Source organism: Phascolarctos cinereus, unplaced genomic scaffold, assembly GCF_003287225.1.
Source record: "Phascolarctos cinereus isolate Bilbo 61053 unplaced genomic scaffold, phaCin_HiC Scaffold_5;HRSCAF=322, whole genome shotgun sequence".
NCBI lineage: Eukaryota > Metazoa > Chordata > Mammalia > Diprotodontia > Phascolarctidae > Phascolarctos > Phascolarctos cinereus.
The window spans coordinates 59,687,857-59,715,379 of record NW_027555958.1 but is presented as its reverse complement, the minus strand read 5'-3'; the positions used below and the strand labels follow the sequence as shown (position 1 = coordinate 59,715,379).

Genomic DNA, 27,523 nt, shown 5'->3' with positions numbered 1-27,523 from the left:
AGGGAGGGATTTGAAAAATCAATTTCACAAATATAATATGGAAGAGGCATGGCTAGATAGTGGTTCATCTGAAAAAGATCTGGGGAGCTTTAGCGCCCAATGAGAGTCAATAAATATAGTTTTTAAAAAAGCAAATGTGGGCTTATACTCTATTGAGACCCATAGTACCCAGAAACAGGGAAGTATGAAAGTCTGGCGGTACTATGTCCAGGTCAGATTACATCTAGAGGATAGGGTTCTGTTCTAGATACCTATTTTAAGGATGTCGTTGATAGGCTAGTAATTGTCCAGAGGAAGCCAAGGAGGGTGACGAGGGTTCTGAGGTCATGCCGCTTTAAAGATGGGTTGAAAGAAATGCGGATGCTTAGACCAGAGAAGAGAAGGTTCAGATGGGGCATAATCACTGTCTTAAACAATGAACAGAGCTGCCATATTTGTGCAGGAGGGATTAGGCTTGTTCCCATCAAGCTTGGCCCCAGAGAACAGAGCTAGGAACAGCCAGCGGGATTTGCAGAGGGGGCAGACTTAGGTTCTGGGTAAGGACAAACTTCCTGACAACTGGAGTTTTTAAGAGATGGAGTGGCCTGCCTCAGGAGGAAGTGGGGGATTCCTTCTCATCAAAAGGTGATCTTCGAGAAGAAACCCATTGACCACTTGTCGGGAATGTTGGAGAGAAGATTCTTGTTGAGGTTTAGGTCAGATGAGATGACTTCCTGGTCCCTTCCACCCCTGAGATTCTGTGAAACACATGCAGCCCCTCTAGACCTTGGAAGATTATCCTTGAGTCTTTTGAGTCCTAAAATTTGTCACCCATGACCAACCTGGTGATTAGTCTGTCTAAACTTACATTAGACCAATGCTTGGAAACTTGACCTGCAAGTCCCTCTCTAAGCCCTCACTCAAAGTCTTTCCAGCTCAGTAGGACCTTGAAGAGGCAGGATGGAATGGTGGAGAAAGTGTCAGTCAAGAAGATCTAGTGTCGAATCCTAGGCAGCTGGGGGCCCAGAGAATGGAGTCAGGGAGAATAAATCCTGGCCTCAGACATTTACTAGCTGGATGACCCTGGACCAGTCACTTAATCTGTTTGCCTCAGTTTCCTCCTCTGTAAAATGAAGATGATAATAGCATCTACCTCCCAGGGTTATTTTGAGGATAAAAGGAGATAATATTTGTGAAGTGCTTTGTAAACCTTAAATCACTTCATGTTGTTTTTCAGTCGTTTCAGTCATATCTGATTCTTTGTGACCCCATTTGGGGTTTTCTTGGCAAAAATACTGGAGTGGTTTACCGTTTCCTTCTCCAGCTCATTTTACAGATGAGGAAACTAAGACAAACAAGGTGAAGTGCCTTGCCCAGAATCATACAGCTAGTGAGTGTCTGAGGCCAGATTTGAACTATAGCACTACATAAATGCTAGCTATTGTTACTACTACTAGGAATATACGTAATCTCTGGGTGCCTCAGTTACCTCATTTGTAAAATGAGAGGGTTAGATTTGATGGCCTCTGAGGTCCCTTTCAGTTCTAAATCTATGATTCTGTGGCTCAACAGAGCTTTTATTTCATTGACATTGCCTACATAACACAATGAAGGGTTAGAGAAAAAAATGTTGTGGCGATAGGTCTCATTAAAGTCAGCTTATTGCTCCTACACAGAAACATACTAGGTGATGCAAAAGGCTCGGCTTTCTCCTTGGGGCCTGGCGTTCACTCCTGAGTGTAGTTCAACCAAACCTAAATGGTGGAACTCTTGGGGACAGAAGATAGCTTAAACACTATTTAAGGGTTGCCAAAGTCTATCATGGCCTGAAGGTTAGAAAATCTCTCAGCTAAAGAGATCTTTGCTAAGAAGCCAAGGAGATACAAACAGCAGTGCTCATTGGAGATGCTGGTCCATCGCTGTCATGTCTTTGGATGTTTATTCATTCAAAAATATTTATTCAGCATTTATTGTGTATTGTTATTAGCACTAAGCAGAGGCATTGTGAAGGATACAAAGATATATAAGGCATTGTACATTATGCTTTGTTAAACAGTGTTGACACTGAAAAAATGTCATTGGGGCACAGTGGATAGAGCACCGGCCCTGAAGTCAGGATGACCTGAGTTCGAATCCAGCCTCAGACCTGACACTTGACACTTACTAGCTGTGTGACCTTGGGCAAGTCACTTAACCCCAATTACCTAAAAACCAAAAAAAAAAAAGAGAGAGAAAGAAAGAAAAAATGTCATTGATGAAAAAAGAAAAAACAAACGAATATTTCCTTTTAAGTAACACCAAGCTAATATTTGTATACAAGATGAAAGGCAGTGAATCACTAGATCAGGTCTTGAACTTGGAAAACAGGGGAGGCTTCCCTCAAATTCCTTAAGTTACATCTCCTGGAAGCCCCATTAAGTCTGTCTATGCTAAGCAGAATGGACATTTAATAGAGCAATTTGACTTACCTCAGCATTTGTTTTTATGTTCTGTGGGCATTAGCATGACAACAGGTTTCTAGGTGGGTGGGTGGGGAGATGGGGGAAACCGAGACAGGCTGGGGACAAAAAAAAAGCTATAAGTGGAGACAGAGTGTATGGGGTTAAGGCAACCACTATTTAAGTCCTAATGGAGAGTGTAATTTGGTCAGAACAAGACGCAGCCTCAGCCCCTATGATCAGTTCGCTTCCGTGCACAGAAAGGCTTTCTCAGTTCTCTAGAGACAGCCCTGAGATAGATTTCAGAGATTATCTGTCAGCTCAGTTCACTGATGCAGGATGTAGGATAATATAACATCTTATATTTCTACAATGCCTTTCTTCCAGGAGTTCAGAAGGCTTCAGAGACTGGTTTCATTCATTTCTTTCACACATTTTCAGGACAGGGATTTTTACTTCCTATTAGGAAAAGTGAGAAATGGAGGCTTGTGAAGGTTTGGTGAGCTAACTGAGATCCCCCAGCAAGGCAGTGACTCAGTGGGGACTAATGCACAGAAATACGGTTTTCCAGTTCTAGTGTGTAATTTATCTGATCAGCATTTCCCAGAGTGGGGTCCTAAGATTTCAGAGGATCCTCGGTTGGACCTGATGTAGAGGGAAAATGGGGATCAAGGACCAAGGAATAAGAAACAGAAATGATGTGGTCAAGGGAAAGAAAGAACAAAGGGTTCAAGAAAATGAGGAAAGGAAAAGTCTACGAATACCAATGAAGGGATCAGAGGACAATCATTGACCTAGAGCTGGAAGGGGCCTTAGAGGCCATCTAGTGCAAGCCCCTGAGGACACCGAAGTCCATAGAAGGGAAGTGACTTGCCCAAGGTCACACAAGTAGTAAGTGGCAGAGACTGGATTTGAACCCAGCTCCTCTGATTCCTGATCCAGTCCTCTTTTGACTGTATCTCACTGCCGTGGGAAGCCCAACCTTTGGAAATCCCTGAACTAGGCTGAGTTATCCTTTCTCTTTACCAGCATCATGAAGCTAGGATTAATGACAACTAGATTCTCTCTATATTGTAACATCATTTCTCATGACTGTGCCTTAGTTTCCCCAAGGCCCTAGTGGAATTCATAGTAGGGATGTCAGTGGTAAGTAAATCTACTCGTGACCCTTCTTTGTGTAGATCTAGGTCTGGGCCTGGAAATGTTCTTGTCCATGAAGCCTTTCCTCTCAATCAGGGACACCAAGACCCAACAAAATCAAGGCTGTTTATATACAACTTGCAAATGTAACCTACTTTTGGCATCAATTTAATAATTCATCAAACCTCAGAGGTTATTTATAGCTGGTGCTGGGTGGCAAGTTTTGTCTTTTTCAGAACAGGAGAAATCAATGCCATTTAGGTTAATGATGAGCTCAGCTTTGGGGAGTTGAAAGGATTTCCATTTAATGAGGAGCACTGCCTCATTTTGTAGCAAAAGCAAAGGGAGCACTCTTCAGGGGATTGCCTCTAGAGTAAAACACAAAAAAATCCTGTCTGGCATTGAAAATCCTTCACAACCTGGCTCTCCCCTCCCTATCCAGGCTTATATCACATCACTGTCCTTCACAAACTCTATATATCCATCATTCCCTGTCTTCTCTCCCAGCCTTTGCCCATGCCTGGAACGCACTCCTCCTCACCTAGACCTTTTAACCTAGCTCCTTCAGAGAGCTCCCCTATGGCACCACCATCTCCTACACAAAGTTCTTCCTACCAAGTCCCTTTCCTCTGATATTACCCTCCATTACACTGTGTATCTCTGGTATGTATGTAATTGTTTGCATATTGTCTTCCCCATTGGAATATGAGCTCTTTGAGAGGAGGGTCAGTATTTATGCCCTTTTTTGTATTTCCAAAGCTTAGTCTGGTACCTAATAGTGCTCAATAAATACTTGTTGGATGGATGGATGGATGAAGGCTTTTGTTACTGTTAAGGAATGTGGCAAGATAGGTGACTTGTCCATAAAAAAGAAGTAATATACATTCCTATTCTAGAGTCAGCAGGGGGAGAGGAACCATTTCTAGAGAAATAGGTTGGGTTCTACTTGTTTACTTGTGTCTTTCCTTTTTTGATTTGTTCTGGGTCTTTGGACATACTCTGTGTGATTTGGGCATTTTGGCTCCCCTCCCTAAACCTTTGGGGCACTGGAAGGAGAAAAGAAGTTAAGATTTTCATTCCAGAGTACAGCTAAAGGTCCGGGAGAGGAGATCAGAACCTCAGGCTAATCTTTCCATATTTATTACTTCCAAGTTTTCTGGTCCACAACTTAGAGTGTATAAAATTAAAGAGGGAGAGAGAGAGAGGGAGAGGAGGAGGAGGAGGAGGAAAGAGAGAGAGAGAGAGAGAGAGAGAGAGAGAGAGAGAGAGAAAGAGACAGACAGACAGACAGACAGACAGACAGGCAGACAGGCAGAGAGAAAGATTGAGAAAGAGAGATTCAAAATTAGCATCTGATTGGGGTTATTGGGGCCATAGAAGAAATGTCACTAGTAACTTACATCTACTTTGGTACCTTAGAGGTTACAAAGCCTTTTATTCTCAACAATGGTAGTTGAGAAGAAAGACTCAGAATAGACTCCTATCAGCCTAGATAGACTAAATAATTCACTCATGGTCACACAGCTAATAGATATGAGAACCACAGCAAGACAGTCTACATTAGAGTTTCCATATGTATGATGGAATTGTATAGCCCGGGGTTGGGGAACCTGTGGCCTCAAGGCCACAAGTGGCCTTCTAGGTCCTTGAGTGCAGCCTTTTGACTGAACCTAAACTTGACAGAACAAATCCCCTTAATAAAAGGATTTATTTTGTAAAACTTGGACTCAGTCAAAAGGCTGAACCTGAGGACCTAGAAGGCCACATGTGGCCTCAAGGCTGCAGGTCCTTCCCCCCCCCCCTCCCGTGTAACCAGGTCACTGAGCACAGAATCCTGCACGTAGCAGCCCTCAACACTTGTTTGTTGATAGTGGTGATGAATAACTGCCCCTCCCCATCTCTGCTGAGCTCAGAATAAAAGCACAACAATTTTCACTGCAGAAAAAATACATTTAGATCGTATGATAGGAAGAACATTGAGACTTCAAAATTTGTAAGAGAGTGGAATGCCTTTCCAGTGGAACTTTGAGGATGAGGCTAGAGAGACACAGGCACAGGATAGTTGAAGTGCTGTGTTGTCTGGAGTTAGGAGCATTTCTCTCTTAATGCCCTAGGAAGCCTGAAACATTTCTTTCCATTCCAGAGCATGAAATACCCTTGTGATATATGGCAGTTAAAGGTTCCCAATCAGTCACTCTACATTAATCAATGGTCATTCCATATCAAACAAGCAATCAGTAAGCATTTGTGAAGTACCTACTATGTGCAAGACATTGGGGATACAAACATAAGTGAAAAAATCCCAGCCGTCAAGGGCTTTACCTTCCAAAGGGAGAGACAACACACATATATACAGAATAAACACAAGATAATTTCTGAGGGAGGGATCGAGGGAAAGGAGAGGGGTTTGCTAGCACCTGAGGGGTAGGGGGAAAATTTGTCAGCTCAGTGGATTGTAATACATGGAATATATATAGTAGTTAAATATATAATTAGAATGGGGTGACCAGAGCTTTGCCTAAGGGTACTGAAATTTAGGGGGTACTAATAGTACTTTTTAGCTTGCAGAAAAAAACAGATCTTAGTTTCTAGTTGGTTTTGTCCAGTGGTTTTCAGTCGTGTCTGACTCTTTGTGACCCCATTGAGGATTTTCTTGGCAAAGATGCTGGAGTAGTTTGACATTTCCTTCTCCAACTCATTTGACAGATGAGGAAACTGAGGTAAACAGGGTGAAGTGACTTGCCCAGGGCCACACAGCTACCAGATTTGAACTCAGGAAGATGAGTCTTTCTGACTTAAAGGCTGGGACTCCATCCGTTGTGCCACCTAGCTGCCCCTAGTATCTAGCAAGCAAGAGTAATTGGTTGAAATAGAAAGCTGCCATATGGCCCACTTCCCTCTCCCTCCACCTCATGTCTGCACACCAGGTTAAGTTCCTCCTCAACTGTTTCCCTTCTCCATGGTATCTGACCTAGTAGTGGTCATTTGGTGTTCTAGGGTCTCTGACTTCCCCCTGTGGAGCACTATCTCAGGATCTCTTCCCCCATGAAGTCTTGTGACCCAAGGTCTCTCCCCCAAGGCTCCACTCACTCTCAACTAAATTTGTCTTTAAAAAGTTGATTTGAGGATATATTTCATGATATTTGCCTTGAGCACAAGAATTTCTAGTTAGGATTCAGTAGAGCAGTGCTGGGATGCCTTATTCCACACATTTGTATAATTCTGTGAGGTTGTATGTAAGTGAATGTTTGAAAGTCATATCAGCTTTTTAAGGTGAGCTTGCAAGTTAAAAAAAATTCTACGTGGATCTTTGTAAAGTGAAGCCTACTTTTGTAAAAATGAATGAATTTGGATTGCTGAATGTGAGCTGTTCAGCCACGGGGGTAGGCAGACATTAAGCTCCTCTGACTTCATCAGGCCTCTCCAATGCCTTGCAATGAGATTTTTTTTCAAGTTTAGACTTAGCTTTTGTGCTTCAGTTCCCTCAATTTATGAAATGATGGAGTTGGTCTACTTCTAGACTATTTTTTTCTTTTGATTTTTAAAACATTTTTATTTAAAGTTTTGAGTTCCAAATTCTATCCCTCTCTCCTTCCCCTCCCCTACCCCTTCCCTGAGACAGTAAGCAATCAGATATAGGTTATACATGTGCAATTATGTAAAACATTTCCACATCAGTCATTTTGTACAAGAAGACTGGAATAAAAGAAAAGAAAGAAAGAAAGTGAAAAACAGTGTGCTTCAGTTTGTATTCAAATCGTATCAGTTCGTTCTCTGGAGGCGGGTAGCATGCTTCATCATTTAGTCCTTTGGGATTGTCTTGAATCATTGTATTGCTGACAATGGCTAAGGCATTCCTAGTTCTGCATGCAACAATGTTGCCGTTACTGTGTACAATGTTCTCCTGGTTCTGTTCACTTCACTCTGCACCAGTTCATGTAAGCGCTCTAGACTTTTTCTAATGTCCTTTTTAACTCTCTGAAAGAGTGTTCCCAGTTCAAGGAAACTTGGCACTCATTGGTTTTGGAATCCTCCCCGCCCCCGTACTTGCTGAAAACTTTGAGCAGCCTCTCCTTCCAGTGTCCAGCAGGTATAGGGAGCCTCCCTCCAGTGATTTTGGTTTCTTTCTCCACATAGGTCAACTTGGGCTCCCTTGGGTGACTACATCGCTTCGAACACAGATGAATGCACGGCCACGCTGATATATGCTGTCAACCTGAAGCAGTCAGGCACTGTGTCATTTGAATATTTATACCCGGACACTGGCATCATCTTTGAATTTTTCGTAAGCTCTCAGCTAGAGGGGTTTGCTGGGCTTGTCAAGGGCTTAAATCTGTTTGTTAGGAACCATTAGGGAAGAGCTGTGCAGGCAGTGAAGATTAAGTGGGACTTTTTTTCAGTTTGATGCCATGAGGTCTATGGATGGTAATGAGGACCAACCTCAAAGGCTATAGGGGAACTGGGGGAACATACCAAACCTGGAAGATACCATGGAGGAGGATGGGGTGGGTGGGAAGGAAAGCAGAACCTGAGAGGTTTCTGAGTGTTTTGATTTGGGCTGATATGAAAATCATATGTAAATTAAATTATTGTTTTTTTATTTTAATGAGACTATAGTATTACTATAGGATCTAGAAGTCTCTGTTTTAAGGAGCAAAGGATTCCTGGTTTCCACTTCCCAATCAGAGCTATTATTCTCAAGTAAATTGGTAACTTGTTTCCTGTCAAAAAGACCACCTAAAAGTCTATTAAGAGTTGTGAGCTAGTATGGTCTTGGGTAAAAAATGAATACACTCATTCCCTAGGGAACTTGAGCCCTGATTTCATACTTCCTTCTGTCCCAGGTTCAGAATGATCAATGTCAACCTAACATAGAAGACTCCAGATGGATGAAAACTACAGAAAAGGGGTGGGAATACCATAGTGTAAGTATGATGCTAGCCTTCTTTCTGGGCATAGCAAAACAAAACCAAAAACTTTTCCTCCCAATCAATGCTCCTCATTAGTCTGTGCCTCCATTCAAAAGTTACTGGAGTACTGGAGGATTGTGGGGGGAAAAATCATGCTCTCTTTTCTCTGAGACTGGTGCACAAGGGTGGGACTCTCCCATCCATATGGATTTGATCAGGCCATTGGACAGTTTCCCGTCTCTAGGTGCTGATTTTCCAGATACTGAAGATGGAGAGACACAGGTGGGAATGAGGGAATGGGAGTCGCTGTCATTGGCAGAAACCCTGCTGGAGTCACCAGAAAGGGTTGTCAATAGAGGATGTGGCTGGAATCACAGTAAAAGAGGTCATGAGAGGAATGGTGGTGACAGGAGACTTGGTAGGAGAGGTGAATTGGGAAGGAAGTACAAGATTTAATATTGGTGTGATCCTGGGCAAGTTCATTCTTCTATCTGGGCTTCAGTTTTCACTTCTATATAAAATAAAGGGGTTGGACTAGGTAATAGATAAGGTTCCTCCCACCTCTAAATCCTTGGGTGGATGGGGCAGGGGGAGGATACTAGGCAGGTGTCCCCCAAGGCTCTGTTCTGGGATGTCTTTTCTCTCTACACTCTCTTCACTTATGACTTTATCATCTCCCATTGGTTCAATTCTCTATGCAGAGAATATCCAGCCCTAGTCTCTGTCTCTGTCTCTGTCTCTCTCCCTCCCCCACCCCCAGCTCCAGTCCCACCTAATCAAATGCCTATTGGACATTTAAGACTGAATATCCCACAGGCATTTCAAACCCAACAGGGCCAAAACAAAACTCACCATCACCCACCCCCATTTCCAAATTTTCCTATTTCTCTCAGAGGCACCTTCTATCCCTCAGAACCTTAGTGTCATCCTTGGTTCCTGTGAACCTTGTCATTTCTACCTCCATGCCATCTCCAGCATACATCCCTTTCTCTCCACTCATAGAGCCACTGCCCTAGCCATATCATCTCTCACCTGGACCTTTGCAAGAGCCTCCTAATTGGTCTGTCTGTCTCTGCCACTCTGCCCCCTGCCCAGATCCTTCTTCCAGCCAGTGACCGTTAGTCATTGAATGGACATTGCCTGGGAAAGACCTTAATTTAGAAAGGCCAAGGTCATCCGCTGCATCCCTGGCCACGGCCAGTCCTCTTAACTTTTGTCCTGCCACTGGACTTCAGTGACTCTGGAGGAGAGAGTCAGACTGACGACTTGGCTCAGCTCTGCCTCACTTAAATCCAGTTCACCAGCACGTCAAGATATCACCTGTGATGTACAAACAACAACACAGCTTCCAAAGTGATTTTCCTAAAGTGCGGCTCTGACCATGTCATCCTCCTCTTCAGCAAATTCTGGTGGCTCACAACTAGCCCTAGGATCAAACCAAAACTGATCGGCATTTGGAATGTCTCACAACCTGACCCCCTCCAGCCTTTACTCCTCTCCCCCTGTGCACCCCACAGTCCAACCAAAGGGGCCTTCTTGCTGTTCCTCACAGATGACTCTCTGTGACTCCCCATCTCCAATCTCCCTGCCTTTGCATGGCTTCTCCCTCAAGGTTACCTTGCATCTGGTTTGCAAGCATGTTGTATATATGTGTCTGTTGCCTGCCTTGATGGAATGCACGTTCTTTGAGGACAAGGACTGGTTTCCCCTTTGTCATTGTATCCCCAGTGTCAGGCACATAGTAGGTGTTTAATAAATGCTTGTTGATCGACTGACTGATTGTTTGATAGGCACTAGGGATAGGAAAGAGGGGAGGAGAGACTGTGGTTTAAGGAGCTTGGAGGAGAAGTTGGTCAAGGGACTGGAGGCAGGATCTTTGGTGTGTTCATGCCTTCCCATTCTGGGGAGTGACTCCTTCTGCTCATGTCCTCAGGTGGAGTTAAATCGTGGCAACAACGTTCTGTATTGGAGAACCACAGCGTTCTCAGTCTGGTCCAAAGTCCGCAAGCCTGTGCTAGTGAGGAATATCGCCATTACAGGTACAGAATGTGGAGCTCAGATTCAAGGCTCCTGTTGGCTTCCTGGCACCAGGCTAAGCCCAACCCTTGACCCGAACTGTGCTCTTTCTCCACAGGGGTTGCCTACACTTCAGAATGCTTCCCTTGCAAGCCTGGTACCTATGCTGCCAACGAGGGCTCCTCTACCTGCAAGCTCTGCCCGGCAAACTCTTACTCCAACAAGGGAGAAACCTCGTGCCATGAGTGTGACTCAGACAAATACTCAGGTGATGTTTCTAAAAGCTAAGGGAGTTGGAGGTACCACCAAACCCAAGGACACACCATGGAGAGAAAGGCAAGTGGCCATTCTCTTGGCCAGGCCTTTACATGGTGGCTCTCAAAATCAACCTTTCATGGCAGATCCTGGCAGTTCCCTACAATTCCAAAGAGATGATATCTGGACTGAGTTTCCTAAACTGAAAAGTGCTTTTTCAATGAGAGTTGCTATCATTATGTCCCACTCAGCTTCTCCAAAAACAAAAATAGAACCAGAATCCCATTCCTATACTGATTTGAAAGGAAAGGTGGTTCAGTTCAAAATGGCTTCTTTCCATAGCCTCCTGATAATTTCCCATCCCTAGCCCTCAACTTGAGAAACACTGCCTGGAGGGGAGGAAATTGAGTTCTGCCCAGTGCAAGTGTTCAGGACAGTCTCTCACATGTGAAGGGGGCAGGGGCAGGGAAGAGGGAGGGCAGGGGCAGAGGACAAGGGGCTGACATAGAGGGGAGAAAAGAGTTCTAATATCTCTCGACTATTCAGGCCTGGCTTCCACAGTCTTCAAGACTAGATCTGAAATAAATTGAAATGGGTAGAGTGACATTTTCCCTCATTTGTCTCCCTTACACAGCCAAATTCAGGCCCAGCAAATATACCTACAAAGATCTGTAGCCCCAGAAGCTAAGTCAAGCACACCACCATATTCACCTTTTCATTCAAGCATACCATTCCATATTCACAAGTCACCCATTAGAGTGTTTGCTCAGTTAAGAATGGAAATTGACCTGACTCACTCACTATTGATAAAATGGAAAGTATTTATTCATTATCCGAGATCTTGCCAGCTTAGTAGAGGGCTAGACAAGAAAAGGAATGTTTAGGTCTGGCAAACAAACTGTTTTCTCTGTATGTCTAAATTCCTGTTTTTCCACTTGGATTTCTTATTCTGCTTCCTCCTGTGCCTCCATCAATGGCAGCCTTTGTTGTTCTGGGTCTCAGGCTCCCCTCTCCAGCCCACCAGTTGTGCAATGGTTTGAATGACAAGGCTGTGACAGAATTGCCCGGTTCTATCTTGACGATGTAAATCAGTTTGCAGCCTTAGGTTTGTGAGTTAGTTTGAGAATCAGGATTCTGTGATTCCCTTCTTCTGCCTCCAACTGAGAAGTCAGCCCTCGAATGTAAATCTTTTGAATAGGAGCTGGGTCTTTTCAATCTGTTTGGATTATGGAGAACGTGGTTAGCACTTTAGCCTGGAGTGCATCATGATGGACTCCAAGAAGAAGCGGAATGGGGACAGAAGAAAGGGAACAAGCATTTACACAGCAGCTACCACGTGGCAGGCACTGTGCTAAGCACTTTAGAAATATCTCATTTGATCCTTAGAGTATCCTTGCGAAGTAGGTACTGTTATTATCCCCATTTTACAGATGAGGACACTGAGGTGGACACAGGTTAAGTGTCTTGCCCAGGGTCTCACAGCTAGTAAGTGTCTGAGGCAGGATTTGAACTCGGGTCTTCCTGACACCAGGCCCAGCCCCTTATCTACTGAGCCCCCTAGCTGCCTTAAGCATTAAGGGAATACAGTGACTGACTACATTTAGAACTCAGTATGAAATTGAAAGAACTCTGGCCCTGAAGCCAAAAGGTGTAGGCTCCAGGCCCAGCTCTTCCACTTACTTTGTTTTATGGGTGCAGATGAGCCCCTTAACTTCTGAGCTTATTTCCTCATCTGTAAAATGAGGAGGTTGGATGAGATGACCTTTAAAGTCACTTCCAGCTGTTACGTGAAATGATCTTGTAACTCTTTGATTGTAATTCTGTGGTGATCTGGCTGTTTTCAGCTGAGAAATGCTAAATGCTCTCCGAATCAAATAGAGTCCAGTTGGTCAAGGGCCTACTTCATTATGAAACATTTGCTCATTCCCCTCAGCTGTAACGGTCCTCTTCTCTCAAAAATTACCGTGTATCTACTTTGTATTTATTTTCTGTAAGTCTGTATATGTATATGTTGTCTCCCCCATAGAATGTAAGCATTTTGAGGGCAGGGAATGTTTCACTTTTGTCTTTATACCCCCAGCACCCAGCACAATGCTTGTCTCATGGTAGGCTATTATCAAATCCTTGTTGATTAATTGATAGAATATAAGCTCCTGGAGGACAGGGACTGATGTTTTTTGGTCTTTGTATCCCCAGTGCCCAGGACAAAACAGATGTTTAATAAGTGCTTGCTGAACTGAATCTTTGAAATACTGGCAGAGCTAAAGATCACTATAAACTGGGAGATTCACACTTAGTGATTTCCTTGATCCTTATAACATACATCCATTTTAATGAAGCTTACAGGAGAATTGTCTTTTCTGGTGGCTGACCCAGTCTGGCCTTTCATATAGGCAGAGGGTTTGTTGACCTACCTGTTGGAATTTGAGGAGACAGGGTGCCAAAAGGTCGTCTAACCAAACTATTCTCTTGACAAATGCCTGAAATTCTACCATTAGTATATTCATTACTTTGTATTAATCATCACCCTGTAAATACCACAGAGGTGGAGCATCTTAGGGCTAATGAGTTTTTTTGGCATTTTTGCTTTGCTGTGGTGGGATAGCGAGAGGCACCTTAAAAGAGGGAGGGGCTATGAGAAAGGTAGGAAATGGTTCAGAAAGGGGACTGAAGGGCTAAAGAGCTAAACTCTTCACAGTTTTTTCCTGGACCAGCCCTGTTCAAACATTTTCTCTTCCCTCACTAAACACCATATCCAGCCCCTCTCTCCTCTTTAAAAATTGGTGAAACCCTGTTTATGTGCCTCACTGAGACCTTCTGATCACAGAAATTGAATGTGCCGTGACATTTGGGTTAATTATTGATTAAACCAGCTGGCTAGTCAACGAGTCAACAGCTGCAGCATTTCTGTGAAGCCAGGAGTGCGGCTGTCACACAGAGCAAATATTTGCCAAGCCCAAGAAGCCCTCCTTGTCATACAGATGTTATTTTTCAGCAGGTAACCAGGTGGTTTGTTTGGTCCAGTACTCAGAAAAAGGGAGAGAGAAAAAAACAAACAAACAAACAAACACCTAACCCCCAAGGGTCCTGGGAAAGAGTTAATTTTCAAAATCTTCCCCAATCCTTTTTGAATCAAATCCACCAAATTCAAGAGACTGGATCCATTAGCCTTCTTACTGAAGAGGGCCTCTAGCTTGTTAATCTAGTTAATGAGCTGAGAAGGCACCAGCTGCTTCTCTGCCATTAATTCCACCCTGCCGGTGCTAATAAGACTGGAGTTTTGGAGTGCTGGGATATCTGCTGTTTGAGGGAAGCCCTCAAAACATGCTGTCAGAAGAGCTAGTGTCTTAAATAGCCTCTGGTGGTATAGGAAGGGGAAGGGGAGCATTGGGTAGCTCCTTGCATGGGGATGATGAGAAGTGGATATTTTGTCGTTTGCATGAAGCCAGCAAACAAGCATTTATTATGCACATATTACGTTCCAAGCCCTGTGCTAAGTACTGGGGACTCAGAGAAAAAGGGAAAATAATGCCTGTCCTCAAGGAGCTTAGATTGGAACGGAGGGAGACAGTCCATCAACTTTTATTAAGTGCCTGGCACTGTGCTAATTGCTAGAGATACTAATACAGAACAGATAGCCCCTGCCCTTAAGGAGCTTACCATCTAATAAAGGAAGACAATACACAGAAGGCAGCTGAAAAGCCTTTGAAGGGGGTGGAGAAGCATTGGTTGGTGGCTGGGGTGGGAAAGGTAGCCACCCAGTGAAAGAACTCACTGAAGTCTCAAGGTAGTGCAGCTAGGTGAGAAATGAGGAGATGTCTGAGCTCAGATCCTTAAATGGAGGTCTGGCATTCATAGTTCTAGCCTCCTATCAGAGGCTAGAAGTGGAGTCTTAAAGCTGATGAAATCTTACAAGAAAGCATGTACATAAGTAGGTAGATGCAAGACACATCCAGAGTAGATGGAAGGTAGACTTAGAAGGGAAGGCATTAGTAGCTGGGAGATCCAGGAAAATTTTCCTTCCAGAAAATAAGTCTTGAAGGAAGCCAAGAATTCTCTGAACACTGCCAAGTAAGAAAAAGCCCATGTACCTATGTCATAGCTATAGTAAGAGATTTTCATCATCATTACCAACATTTGTTAAATGCCTTTACAATGTTTGGGGCCTTGTACTAAGAAAGCTACACAGAAGCAGTCTGTGCCTTCTAGGATCTAAAAATTGGAAGCAGATACAGATCTATAATGAGCATGCAATACACAAACTTAGGGTATGCTAGATGAAGTTTTCAAGCCAAGTATCAAAAGCAATACAAGGGTGGTGGAAGTAAGAGACAGAAGAGTTTTAGTCTAAATCCAAGTGGGGTTGGAGGGAATCACCTCTCTTCTGATTTGTTTGGAAAGCTTGCATGGAAGAAGGGGGAAAAAACTGCTTTGCTAATGGAAGAGAGACTATTTGCTGATTTGGGAGAGAGGGCATTCCTGGAATGTGGGCATCTCTTTGAGAGCTAGAACATCTACCTTAAAGATTCTCCAGTCTTACGCTCTCTTTTTACAGAAGCTCAGTGACTCAGTATAGTGTATATGGGAGGAAGCCCATAGGCAGTAGTCAAACAATCATATAAAGAGGACAAGCCTTTCTTCAACCACAGAGTAGGAGAAGGGAACCGTGCCCAGGCAGAGATTATGAGGAGAGTGCTGCAAAGATCTGATAGGATAATAAGCCCATACTGATTTGGAGCCAGTCCCTTGGCCAAGCTGATTCCTTGACTCTCTTCACCGCTCCCCATCCTCCATGCATCATCTTCTGCAATGATTGAGAGTCATTCTAAGGACCCCACATTTATAGTTCAATGGGACTTTAGAGGTTGATTGGCCCCATACCATCATTTTATGAATGGGGAAACAGACCTAGCAGATAAATGCCTTCACCTAGCTAGTAGCCACACAGTTGGTATACAATCCTGGTCTTCTGACCAGCAGTCTTTCCACTCCATGTAATCAGTGCTTTGTTACAAGCTAGTAATAGGAGAACTAGGTGCCATTTGTCTGACCCTGCCTGGGGGTTTAGTAGGGAAGTGAGAGGTGGAGAGGTGTGGGCTCTCAGCAGCACCTGTGCAGGTGAAATGTTTGCTCTCACAAGCCAGTGAAGAAAGACTTCTGTATTCCTAACACACGCTATGATATTTTCCTTTGCTTTTGGTTTGTAGAACAAGGATCCTCTTCTTGCAAGCTGCGTCCAGCTTGCACCAACAAAGATTATTTCTACACACACACAGCCTGTGATGCCAATGGAGAGGTAGGTACAGTGATCACAAAGCTTGTGTGTGCTCGCTGTGTGACCTTGGGCAAGTCACTTAACCCCAATTGCCTTAAAAAAAAACAAAACAGAAAAACAAAAACAGAAAAACCCCAAAACAAACAAAGTTTTTGTGTGTCTGATAGAAGCCAGGCCGGGCTCTACAGGCAGCCTATCGCTATAGGTGTCCAGTAAGAGGCCAGCAATGCTGAGCAGTCTCCCCACCCCAAGGGAGTCCCTGGGAAGATCCCAGGACAGATGGGAAAGTTAAGTGAGATGACAGATGTCTCAGTAAGTGGGGGGAGAAGTTCCTTTTGGGTGTTATTATTTTGGGGCCAGAGGCTGGTTTTGTTTGGATCATTTTTACTGCTCGTTAAATCCTGCTGTGATAACAGAAATCATTTAATTTGCTTTGGAGTCACTTTTTTCATCTGCTTAGCTTGTCTCTGTAATCCCTGACTGATAGGCAACTGAGCATGACCCCCTCTTCCTACCACCACCACCACCACCCCCTTTGGTGAAGCCCCTTGAACAAATTTCCTAACAGAGAAAACCTCACACGCTTGCACTCTGCCAGCTGCTTTCTCAATTTAGTGGACGGGTTTGGTTCCACCTACATGCTTCAGTGGGGGTTACTTAGATTCTGGGAGTATAAGGAGTGTGTGTGTGTGTGTGTGTGTGTGTGTGTGTGTGTGTGTGTGTGTGTGTGTGTGTGTGTGCGTCTGTGCTTATCCCAAAATCTGAATCTGCCCAAAAGAAAATGAACATTCTTCCTTTGCAGCTTGGATTGTTCTTCTGGTGGGTCACTGGGTCATAGATTGACAGCCAGAAGGAACTCTAGAATCCACCTAATCCAGTCCCTTCCTCGTACATATATGTAAACAGAGGCCCAGAAAAATTAAGTGAATCACCCCATTGGAGCCCTGGTAGTAAATGGCAGATCCAGGATTTGAACCCAGGTCCTTTGATTCCCAGTTCAAGTATATTTTCCACTGCATCATGACATAAAAGCAGCTTCCTGAAGTGTACAACGAGTGCTGGACTTTGAATCTGGCAGACTCAGGTTTGAGTAATAGCTCTGACATTTACTAGTTCTGTGAAAATCTCTGAGCATCAGTTTCCTCATCTATAAAGGCGGGGGTGGGGGAGGAGTGTGTGATAATACCTGTTGTCCCTAGTAAACTAGGGTTACTAGGCAGCCCAGCTGAAGTAATATGTACAAAGCATTTTTGCAAATTTTAAATGGCTAGATCTGTAAACATTGCAATGATTTTAAGACTTCCCTACCCATCCATGGCTGTAAGGGTTTTTTCCCCCTTCTCAGCAGGCAAGAAAATCTGGGTTTTTAACTTGGCAGCCACACTTTGAAAATCTTAAACATAAAGATAGGTTGGGCTGATACACATAGAAATCTCATTTAACAAATGAATTTTGATAGAACCAAAATGTCTGCAAAAGATAACTTAGCTATTAAATTCTATCACTGATGCAATGTTATATCTTTGATCTGCTCCTTAATTTTACAATGGTTAATTTAAAAAGAACAAATTTCAATTGTAAAGATGTTATTCAAAGTCAGTAATATATTTCACATGTGAATTAAAATTTGCTTTTACCAAGAGAAAAATATTGCACCTTGCAGTTCATACTCTCTTTCACTGTTTTTAAATTTTAAATACAAATACAAATTCTAAGTGGTCACAGAGAATGACAGAATTGAAGTACTTCAAATTCACTTTCTTTGTCTTTAAAATACCTACTGGAGTAAGCTCGGGCCAACTTGAAAAAGGCCACCAGTGTGAATGGCACCAGAAGATACTATCTGTAGAAATTATTAACTGGAGAGAGTTTCTGATCACGGGGAAATAGGAATCACCAGGCTATCTCTTCATTTGGAATCTACTGTTTAAATGCAGGAATATGTAGGACTGTTCCCGAATTGAGCTCGAACTGTTTGGACACCTAGGAATTTAGTCTTGAACGGAAGCTTATGACAGAGTCTGAGAGTTTCAGGGCCGATTGCCATCCTGCAGAAACTGTTTAAAAACTAAAGTTTTTTAGAGGGAGGAGTAGTTTATTGCCGACATTGTTTGGAATCGTTGGCACGTGATGGTAATGAAAAGCAGACTGTTAATCAGTTTTATTGCTGTTTTAAAATTATCTACAGATAATTTTACTCTCTAATTTTGTGTACCCAGGGCATGCAGCTTCCACTGTCCAACCCTTGGTATGTCAGAGCTACCAGGTCCTCTGGTCACTGTGAACCAGTGCCCTGAACCGAAGAAAACCCAAGGCTAAAATCCAACGCAGATAATCAGGTTTTGGAAAATTAAGGAGCCTCCTTAAGAGATCTTAATACAATGTCAGTCAACAAGTGATTAATGAATTAATCAGAGTGATTAATATATTAAGTGCTTACTCCTGGAAGGCACTGTATTAAATACTACTGTGGGTATGAAGAATGGCAAAAACAGTCCCTAACATCAAGGAACTCACCTTGTAAAAGTGCCATGTAGATTCTGGATGCCTAGCTCTTCCTAACTCAGCCCTTCCTTGGGACTTAAGGTTCTGCTCGATCATTTGACGTGTCTTCTATTCTCAGACGCTCCAGTGGGTCAGTGATCTCATTGGCATGGGTTATTCTTTCAACAGTGCAGATGGCAGCCCCCTCATGCCGTCTCATCCTGTGAAATTCTTGTCCATGTCCTGCTATGGAGCTCTCTATAGGGGAGCCGTTCAATGCACTAGGGACCTTCCTCTGGGTTTTGAAAAATGGAGGTGAATGCCTTTTTTCTCTCCCTCTGTTCTATTTTTACCTATGTGACTCCTTTGCTGAATTATCACCCAGACCATACAGCCCATTCCCCTGTAATCATGCCTCTGTCCTGGACCCTCTCTCCATTTTTTCTTAGTGACCATATCAGTTTCCATGGGTTCAATTATCATCTCCATGCATATAATTCCCAAATCTAGATAAACAGCTCTCATCTCTCTCCTGAGTTCTAGTTCCTCACCATCAATTGACTATTAGACACTTCAAACCAGATGTCTCAAAGGCATGTCCAAAATGGAATTCCCATTTCTCATCAAGCCCTTTCCTATATGGAACTTCCCTGTTTCCATAGAAGATACTATTCATCCAATCTCCCAGGTTCATAAACTTGGCTTTATTCCTAGTTCCTTATGCTCCCCAACTCTACATATCTGATCAGTTGCCAGATCTTGTTTCCATATCCACAACATCTTTGGCATATGTCCTTTTCTCTCCATTCATAAAGCCACCGCTCTAGTTCAGGTCCTCATCATGTAAAACCTTACCATGTAAACACCTAAAATATTTCAGTAGCCTCCTAATTGATTTCCCTGCCTCAGGACTCTCCCTATTCCAGTCCATCCTCCACAGAGTTGCCAAAGTGATTTTCCTACAGCACAAGTCTAACCACATTACCTCCCTAATTCAGTAGGCTCAATGGCTCTCTACTGCCTCTAGGGTAATATATGAATTCTCTGGCCCTTTACAGTTTGACCTCAACTTATCTTTCCAACCTCTTTATATGTTACTCCCCTTCCTGTATTTTATAATCCATCTATACTGTCATTCTCTATGTCCCTTGCGCACAGAACTTCATCTCCCATCTCTAGGCCTCCATTTTGCTTGTCCCCCATACTTGCAATACATTCCCTCCTCACCTTTGCTTCATAAAATCTCCAAGACTAAAGTTTAAACACCACTTTCTATATGATTTGTTGCTAAGAATATTTTGGTATATATGGGAGCTTTTTTTTTTTCTGTCTTTGACATCCCTGGGTGAAAGAGTATGGATATATTAGTCACTTGTTTAGCATGATTCTATATTGCTTTCCAGAATGGTTGTGCCAATTTACAACTCTACTAATAGTGGAGGCAGTGGTGTGCCTGTCTTTTGCAACCCTTGCAACATTGACTATTTCCCATCTTTTGGGGTAATATCTTTTATGCCCCTTCTTGCACACATCACTAATAACATGCTACAACCTAGTGGCACCCACAGGCCGTTTTACCATTACCCTTTGGCTCCCCTGCAAACCTGATCCTTCTGAGAGGGTAGTGTTCCATGAGTCACAGCCATATGTAGCATCAGATAGCTTTCTTCTATAACTACAGAATAAAGGCAGTTGCCACATTTCAAGGCTGGTGTTACTTATCCCCTTGCCCCAGTTGACTATCCATTTTCCTAAGTAGTTTCTGAGGAACTCAAGGGTCCTATCCATTAATTCCATACCATTGATCGATCTATCTAAGTTGATTCCTCTGCTTTTCCAGATTCTTTTTTTTTTTAGGCAATTGGGGTTAAGTGACTTGCTCAGGGTCACACAGCTAGTGTCAAGTGTTTGGTCTGAGGCCAGATTTGAACTCAGGTCCTCCTGACTTCAGGATTGGTGGTCTATCCACTGTGCTACCTAGCTGCCCCCCCCAGATTCTTTTTCTAAGGAGACCTCCTGAGGTGTCACCTCTCATGGAAAGGGTGCCATTATAGGGTAGTACATGAAATATGACCCTGGCATTCTGGGCAACTGGGTTCTCTTCACAGCAAGTGTGATTTGATTAAGGGTGGGAGCCAACATTCACCAGAATCATTAACATAGGATTTTTGTCATTTCTTTTTCAAAAAGTGATGATGCATGATTTATTTAGCATAGTGAATAGAGCTGACAGATATTTACATTATTCATCCATTACTTCTATGTGTATGATTTGATTAAAATCATAGATATTTTCAATCACAGACAGCATCAATTCAAATTGAAATGAAAAAAAAAAGGGGGGGGGGTTTCTGTACTTGCCTCATGACCAAGCATGGAAAATCTCAAGAGACACATTTGGCTCTCGCACCACAGTTTGAAATCTCTGCCTCACAGCTTCCCTGAGTAGGCTCCGTGGCCTTATTCAAATCACTTTTTTAAAATGTTCCTATCATGGGCAGTCTTGACTTAAGAAGACTAGTAGTCAAACGTGTCATCTTCCTCTTGGTAGAGAGGTCATAGATGATGGGTGCATGAGGCATATGTTGTCTGACATGACCAATTTGTTGTTTTATTTTGCTTTTGTTACAAGGGAGGATTCTGGGGAAAGGAGAGAGGGGACAGGACATTGGGAATCAGAACGTAAATTTCTTATAAGGAGGGATTACTTCACTCTTTGTAATTATATGCCTAGCACCTAGTGCACAGTTAGTGCTTCGTAAATACTTGTTGACCGATTGGGAAGATGACAGATTATACAAAGTTCTTTGTGGTTCCCAGAAAATAGGCGCTATTCCTTCTCCTTCCATTTGCTTTGTTGAGAGAAATGGAACCAATGTGATGTGCCCCTGAGCTCCATTACCAACTTCCCCACCTCATTTCTCCTCCTAGTAGAGGGGTATTCAGAAGTCTGCCCTAAGACTTTTGGAACACCCTGTATAAAATCTATTGCTTTGTGAAATTATGGAAAAATGTATCAGTTTTTAATTTAAAAAATAATATATAATATATTAATATATAATATGATATAATGATAATAAAAAATTCTCAGTTGTGGAGGGATCAGGGAAAGCTTCGTGGACGTGGTGGCTTCAAATTGAGCTTTAAAAGATGCCTAACTGAAGGAGGGAGGATTCTAGGTATAGGGAATGGCTTGAGCAACAGTCTAGAGAGGAGAGAATCCGGTGCTAGTTAGAGACATAGAATTGTCTAGTTTTGTGAGAACATAGAGTGTGTTGTGAAAAGGACTAATATGGAACAAGTCTGCAAAGGTTGGAAGGGTGGGTGGGAGCCAGGTTGTAGCGAGCCTTGGATACTAGCCAAAGGAGTTTCTAGTTTATTTGGCAGGTAATAGGGAACCCATGAAGATTTGGGGGCAAAATTAACATGATCAGATCTTTGCAAAATAGTCAGTAAACATTTATTAAGTGCCTACTGTGTGCCAGGCACTGTGCTAAGTTCTTTGTTGTTGTTCAGTTATTTTTTCAGTCCTGTCTAATCCTTTATGACCTCAATTGAGGCTTTCTTGGCAAAGATACTGAAGTGCTTTGCCATTTCCTTCTCCAGCCCATTTTACAGATGAGGAACTGAGGTAAGTAGGGTTGTGTGACTTACCCAGGATCACGCAGCTAGAAAGTTTCTAAGGCTAGATTTGAACTCAGGAAGATATCTTCCTGACTTCAACCCTGACATTCTATCCACTGCACCACCTGGCTGCCCTATGTATACAAATAAGAAAAAGAAAATCAGCCCCTGCCCTCAAGGGACTTACAATTTAACAGGAGAAGACAATACACACAAGAAGGCTTAAAAGGTGATGGAGTGGGGGTGGCATCAGGGGGGTACTAGCTCACGAAGTCAAAACCAAGCAGAGCTGCTGGTAGAAAATGAAGTTGGGGCAGCTGAGTGACAGTGGATAGAGCACCAGCCCTGGAGTCAGGAGGACCTGAATTCAGATCTGGCCTCAGACACTTGACACTTACTGGCTATGTGACCCTGGGCAGGTCACTTAACCCCATTGCCTAGGGGGGAAAAATGATGTTACCTGGAAAGTTCTGAGCCCTACAAGGAAAATTGTGGGAGGAATTTGTTGCTCCCCCTCCAGCCGTCCAATCAGAGAAGATGTTGCGTATCAAAGCCTATTCGGTCTCCATGGGATAAGATAGCAGGGGATGAGCCTGTTCTGGGGGAGGTAGGATGCTCATGGTGTTGAAAACCACTGCAACGGATGGGAAGTAAGAAAGATTTTCCTGGCAATTGTATGAAAGGTTAGATTGAAGTGGAGAGAGAATGGACGTAGACAGAAACAAGAACATTTTCTGGCTATTTATTGCACTAATCCAAGTGTTTACAAGACATCTTTGTCCCAAAGTCCCACCAGCCCTTCAAACTCAGCATATCCAAAACAGAACTCAGCTGTTCCCCCAAAATGACCCCTCCTTCTGACTTCTATATTTCTATCAATGGCACCACCAATCGCCTAGTCACCCATAATCAAAACCTTAACATTATCTTTTTGACACTTTGTCCTTCACCTTCTTCATCCCGTCTTCTACCAAGTCTGTCAAATCCCTCTTATTCACCCCCTCCTTTCTGTTCCCTCTACTCCCACCTTAACATAGGCCCTCATTACTGCCTGCCTGGAGAACTACTGTGCCAGATTCCTTATTAGTATGTCTAACTTCAGTCTTTTCCTATACCAAAACCGTCTTTTACCCTGCTGCCAGACTAATCTTCCTCATGCACAAATCTGGCCATATTTCTCTGCTCACATCCTCTAATGGTTCCCTACTGGCTACCAAATAAAGGCAAGATTCCTTAACCTAGATTTCAAAGCCTTCTTCAGTCTGGTGCCTCCCCTTCTTTATACTATATCCATCTGTTTATACTATAATCCAACCAAACTGCCCTATTACTGACCCTTCCGAATATTGCCATTTCCCCACCTTCATGTTTTTGTTCATGCTGTTCCTTGTGCCAAAAATGCCCTTGCTTCCCAACATCTACATTTTGAAATACTCCTTCAGGACCCAGTTCAAACACTACCTTCTCTGTCGAAGCCTTCTCTGGTCCCCCCAGTCAGGAATGGTCTTTCCTGCCCCCAACCTTACATATCACTTTGTACTTGTCTTATGCCCTTATTGTATTCTTTTCTCCAAAAACATTCATGATTTCTTTGGTGTGAATATTTCTTCCACAGACAAAGATTACCAAAGGAGATCCTCCCTTAGTAGAGAGAGTTGCTGTGGTTAAAAATTTTTCAACCCTCTGTGGCTAACCTGTTGATAAGAGAAGCTTCTCCTAACTCATCTTGGCTGGACCTCATGAAACAGACATACATGGTCTATCACCGGGCCCATACTCAGAGTTATGTAACACCTGCTAAAGTTTGTGCTTTGAGATCCCAGGGTCATCTCTGTGCCAGGATGAAACATTGGAATAGGACTTTAGTGGAGGGTTCTACACTATAGTTACTATATATGTATTGTACACTAATACCTATTTGTATTTATGTGATATCCTCTTTCCTGCTGTAATCTCCTTGAGGGTAAGGGATACTATTTCAATTATCATTTAATTATTTATTCATTTATTTTTCATGATTTACTATAAAACAAATTGAATACCAATACAATAAACTTGCTTTGTAGCTAGTTATAAAATGAAATTCAGCCCATAAAATGTTCAAACAACTTTTAAGTCATTCCCTCGAAGCCTCCAACAAGGTTCTTTGTCCATTCATTAACATTCACTTCTCTTCTTCTGTGATCATAATTACTGTGTATTTTGTTCCTTTGGCTCTGTTTCCCACCTAGTCCCACCCACCCGCACCCTGTACTGGCCATTATTTCACAAAGATCTTTCTGTATTTCCTTATATACCTCACACTTATCAATCATAATTACATTATGGTATTCCATTATATTAACGTGCCACAATTTGGTCAAGCATTCCCTCACTGTTGAGCATTTAGATTGTTTTCTTTCTCCACCCCCCCAGTTGTGCACATAACCCAGGCTTCTCTGGGCACGCTTGGATCACCTAACATGGAGGCATCCTGAAGGGCCTTTTGGAACATGTCCAGACTGCCTAACAAGGAGGCCACTGCAATCATCCACGTGGTTGGGGGCACAAAAGACTCAATGCTAGCAATCTGGACAGCTCCAAAATATTCATTGAATTTCTCTAGGATAGCTCCAGAAAACCTGGAGAGAGAATTTCTTCTGTGTCCCTATAAAAATGAAGAGTTCAATTTTACTGCAGTACAGCCCCCACACATAACACTGACCACCATGTTCCTCATCGCCTAAAGGCCAGGTGTGTTAGATTTTACTCCTCCTCCAGAGTTGTCCGGTACCTTAAGGGAATTGGGGGGAGGCCATCTATACTCTCTGAAAATGGCTCCAGTCCACACTGATGGTGTTCCCCTAAGTATGGAAGGGGGGTTCCTGAACCCCAGTTCCATTTAGCCACGAATAGGTTAGATTTTACAAAGAAATATTTCCTTCAAAAGATAAAATCACAATTATACAAACTTACTCCCTTATCACATGGGAGCCAAAATTTTCCTCCCTTTACCACCATCACCTCAGTGTCAGAGGAAAGTGTTGGGAGGGATTATTTAATTCATAATTTAACTCAGTTCCTATACAGCCCAGTCCCAAATTCCAAGTCCAAAGCCCTTTTTGGACTCAGGACCCCAGCACCCTGGCATCTGCAGGCTTTCCTGCCAGACTAACTAACTGTACCATCCTACCTGCAATCTTGGATCCAAGGTGACCATGACTTGAACTCCCAGTCAAGTGGGATGGCAAGGATCCCTGCCAGCACCTGAAACCGAGAAGGACAAAGACACAGAACAGAAACAAACATTCTCCACGCCCATCTCTTTGAGCCAGGGTAAAGAGAGAAGGAACAGAGGGAGGAAGTCCTTTCCCTGTTACTGGTTCAGTTCATGGTGCCTGCACTGTGGGTGAACTGTGAACTTCACCCTCTGGATGTAGGAAGAAAGAGTGAGGAGGAAAAAAACAGAGACGGAGAAAGAGAGACAAAGGGAGAGAGAGAAAGTCAGAGTCACAGAGAAAGAGATGGGGGGAGAGAGAGAGGTCTCATTCTTGAAAGTTTTGAAGTTGGTTATGTAGCCAATCAAAGGCTACCCACTTACATGGGGGGGAGGGGTTCAAAGGCCTCTGTGTTAGCTAATCTAAACTTGCCACAAAAGTCCCTCAAGGTTAAGCAATCTGGGCATGCCCAAGTTACACATATAATACTGCAGTGAAAATCTTTGACAAAAAGCACTTTTTTTGGTTTGTTTCTCACAATACTTTCCCAACTACAGAATTATCGGGTATTATTGAGTATGATTTTTTTTAAACATTAACTGCATTCTGCTATATAGTTGTCCAAAATGATTCTACAAGGTTACAATTCCAGTAAAACTGAATGAGTTCATTTGTTTCATCACAACTCTGCTAGTGATGAATATCATTGCTTTTCATTATTTTTGCAAATTTGACAGATGTGAGATGCTACCTCAAATTGTCCTAATTTGCATCTCTTTAATTTTTAATAAGATTGAGCAATTTTTTCCAAGTGATTATCAACAATTTGTGTTTCTTCTTTTCAAAATTATTCATAGATTTTGAATATCATGGAATGGAGTTACCTTTGTAAATGTTTAACCGTTGTTTATGTATTTTAGATATCAGGTTTTTGTCTAGCATATTTGCTATTTTCTCCAGTCTTTGATTTTTTATTATATATTTCCTTGTTGTACAGATTTTTTTAATGTTACCATGGCCTAGCATCTCAAGATTTAGGATTACATAGATCAGATTCAATCTTCAAGGTGGTTTCCTCAAATCACTCTCTTTGGCTTGTGTTTCCCTCTTCTCTCTCCTTGCATCTGAGAACTCTTAGAATATAGTTCAGTTGTGACTTGTGTCTATTTCCCTACTATGAGAGTAAAAGGGTCCTCAGAGTCCATATAAGTCCACAACATATCCATATCCACGTAACATGTATTGGGTAAATGGTAAGATTTACAAGGTAAATGCATATATTGAGTATTGTTCATTATTTATTCCTTTATTCCACCCCATAGAAAACCCATAAAGGATTCAGTGTAGTCCATAAACAATTGATACAGTTCTCCTCTCATGAGTCCCACCTTTTTCTAGGATCCTAAAGACTTCCAGAAAGAAGCCTACACTGTGGTTCAAATTCCTCTCTGAAAGAAAGCAAACTTGGGGTTGTACAAAGCAAACCCCCCTCCCTGTTCTTGTCAGACCATCACCATCCAAATAACTCAGTAACAGCAGAACACAGAGTCTTTGGACTAATCTAACAAGATACAATCCAAAAGGAATAAAATAAAGTCTTGTACTTAGGTATAAAAAGACCTCCTCCTTATTTAGGACTTAGACTTACCTGATGCTCCTCCCATGTCAAAAGCCACATGTGAATCATAGAATCTGAGGGTTGGAGGGGACTTCATTGGCCACCCAGTTCAACCCATATATTAAAGAATCCCATAACATACCTGCCAAGTGGTGGTCTAGCCTCTGCTTGAAGACCTTGGAAGAGAAATCTACTGTCTCCTCTAAAGGCAAGTCATTCTACTTTTGGATACTTTGAATTGTTAGGAAGTTGATGTTTCCTGACATCAAGCCTAAATTAACATGTTTGAAATGTGTATTCATTTCTCCCAGTTTAACCTTTTGGAGCCAAACAGAATGAATCTAATCCCTCCTCTATGACACATGACAATGGGTTGTTCAGGAGGACTACCACCTCTGGTGTAAGGGCTGCTCATCTACCTTTGGTGTCCACTTGTCACCCAACTCTCACCTGTGTCTCCAAGAAGCTGGAGCATGTGCAGTTGCCGCACCCTGGTAAAACCATCTCAGCAAACAGGCTAAACCAAGTTAAAGGTAACCAACAGGCCTCACACCCATTGGCGAATTAGGGGATGTCTACGCCAAGTG

At 42.8% G+C, this 27,523-nt stretch overlaps 1 protein-coding gene across 2 annotated transcripts in view; it reads left to right on the top strand.

Annotated features, from left to right (window-relative positions):
* ELAPOR1 (endosome-lysosome associated apoptosis and autophagy regulator 1) overlaps positions 1 to 27,523 on the top strand; it is a 109,910-nt gene that overhangs the window by 61,689 nt on the left and 20,698 nt on the right. For both annotated transcript variants that reach the window (XM_021000583.2, XM_021000574.2), the window contains exons 4-8: positions 7,695 to 7,842; positions 8,402 to 8,482; positions 10,401 to 10,506; positions 10,602 to 10,751; positions 15,946 to 16,034. In XM_021000583.2, coding sequence (XP_020856242.1) covers positions 7,695 to 7,842; positions 8,402 to 8,482; positions 10,401 to 10,506; positions 10,602 to 10,751; positions 15,946 to 16,034 — 574 coding nt within the window. The remainder of the gene's footprint in view (positions 1 to 7,694; positions 7,843 to 8,401; positions 8,483 to 10,400; positions 10,507 to 10,601; positions 10,752 to 15,945; positions 16,035 to 27,523) is intronic.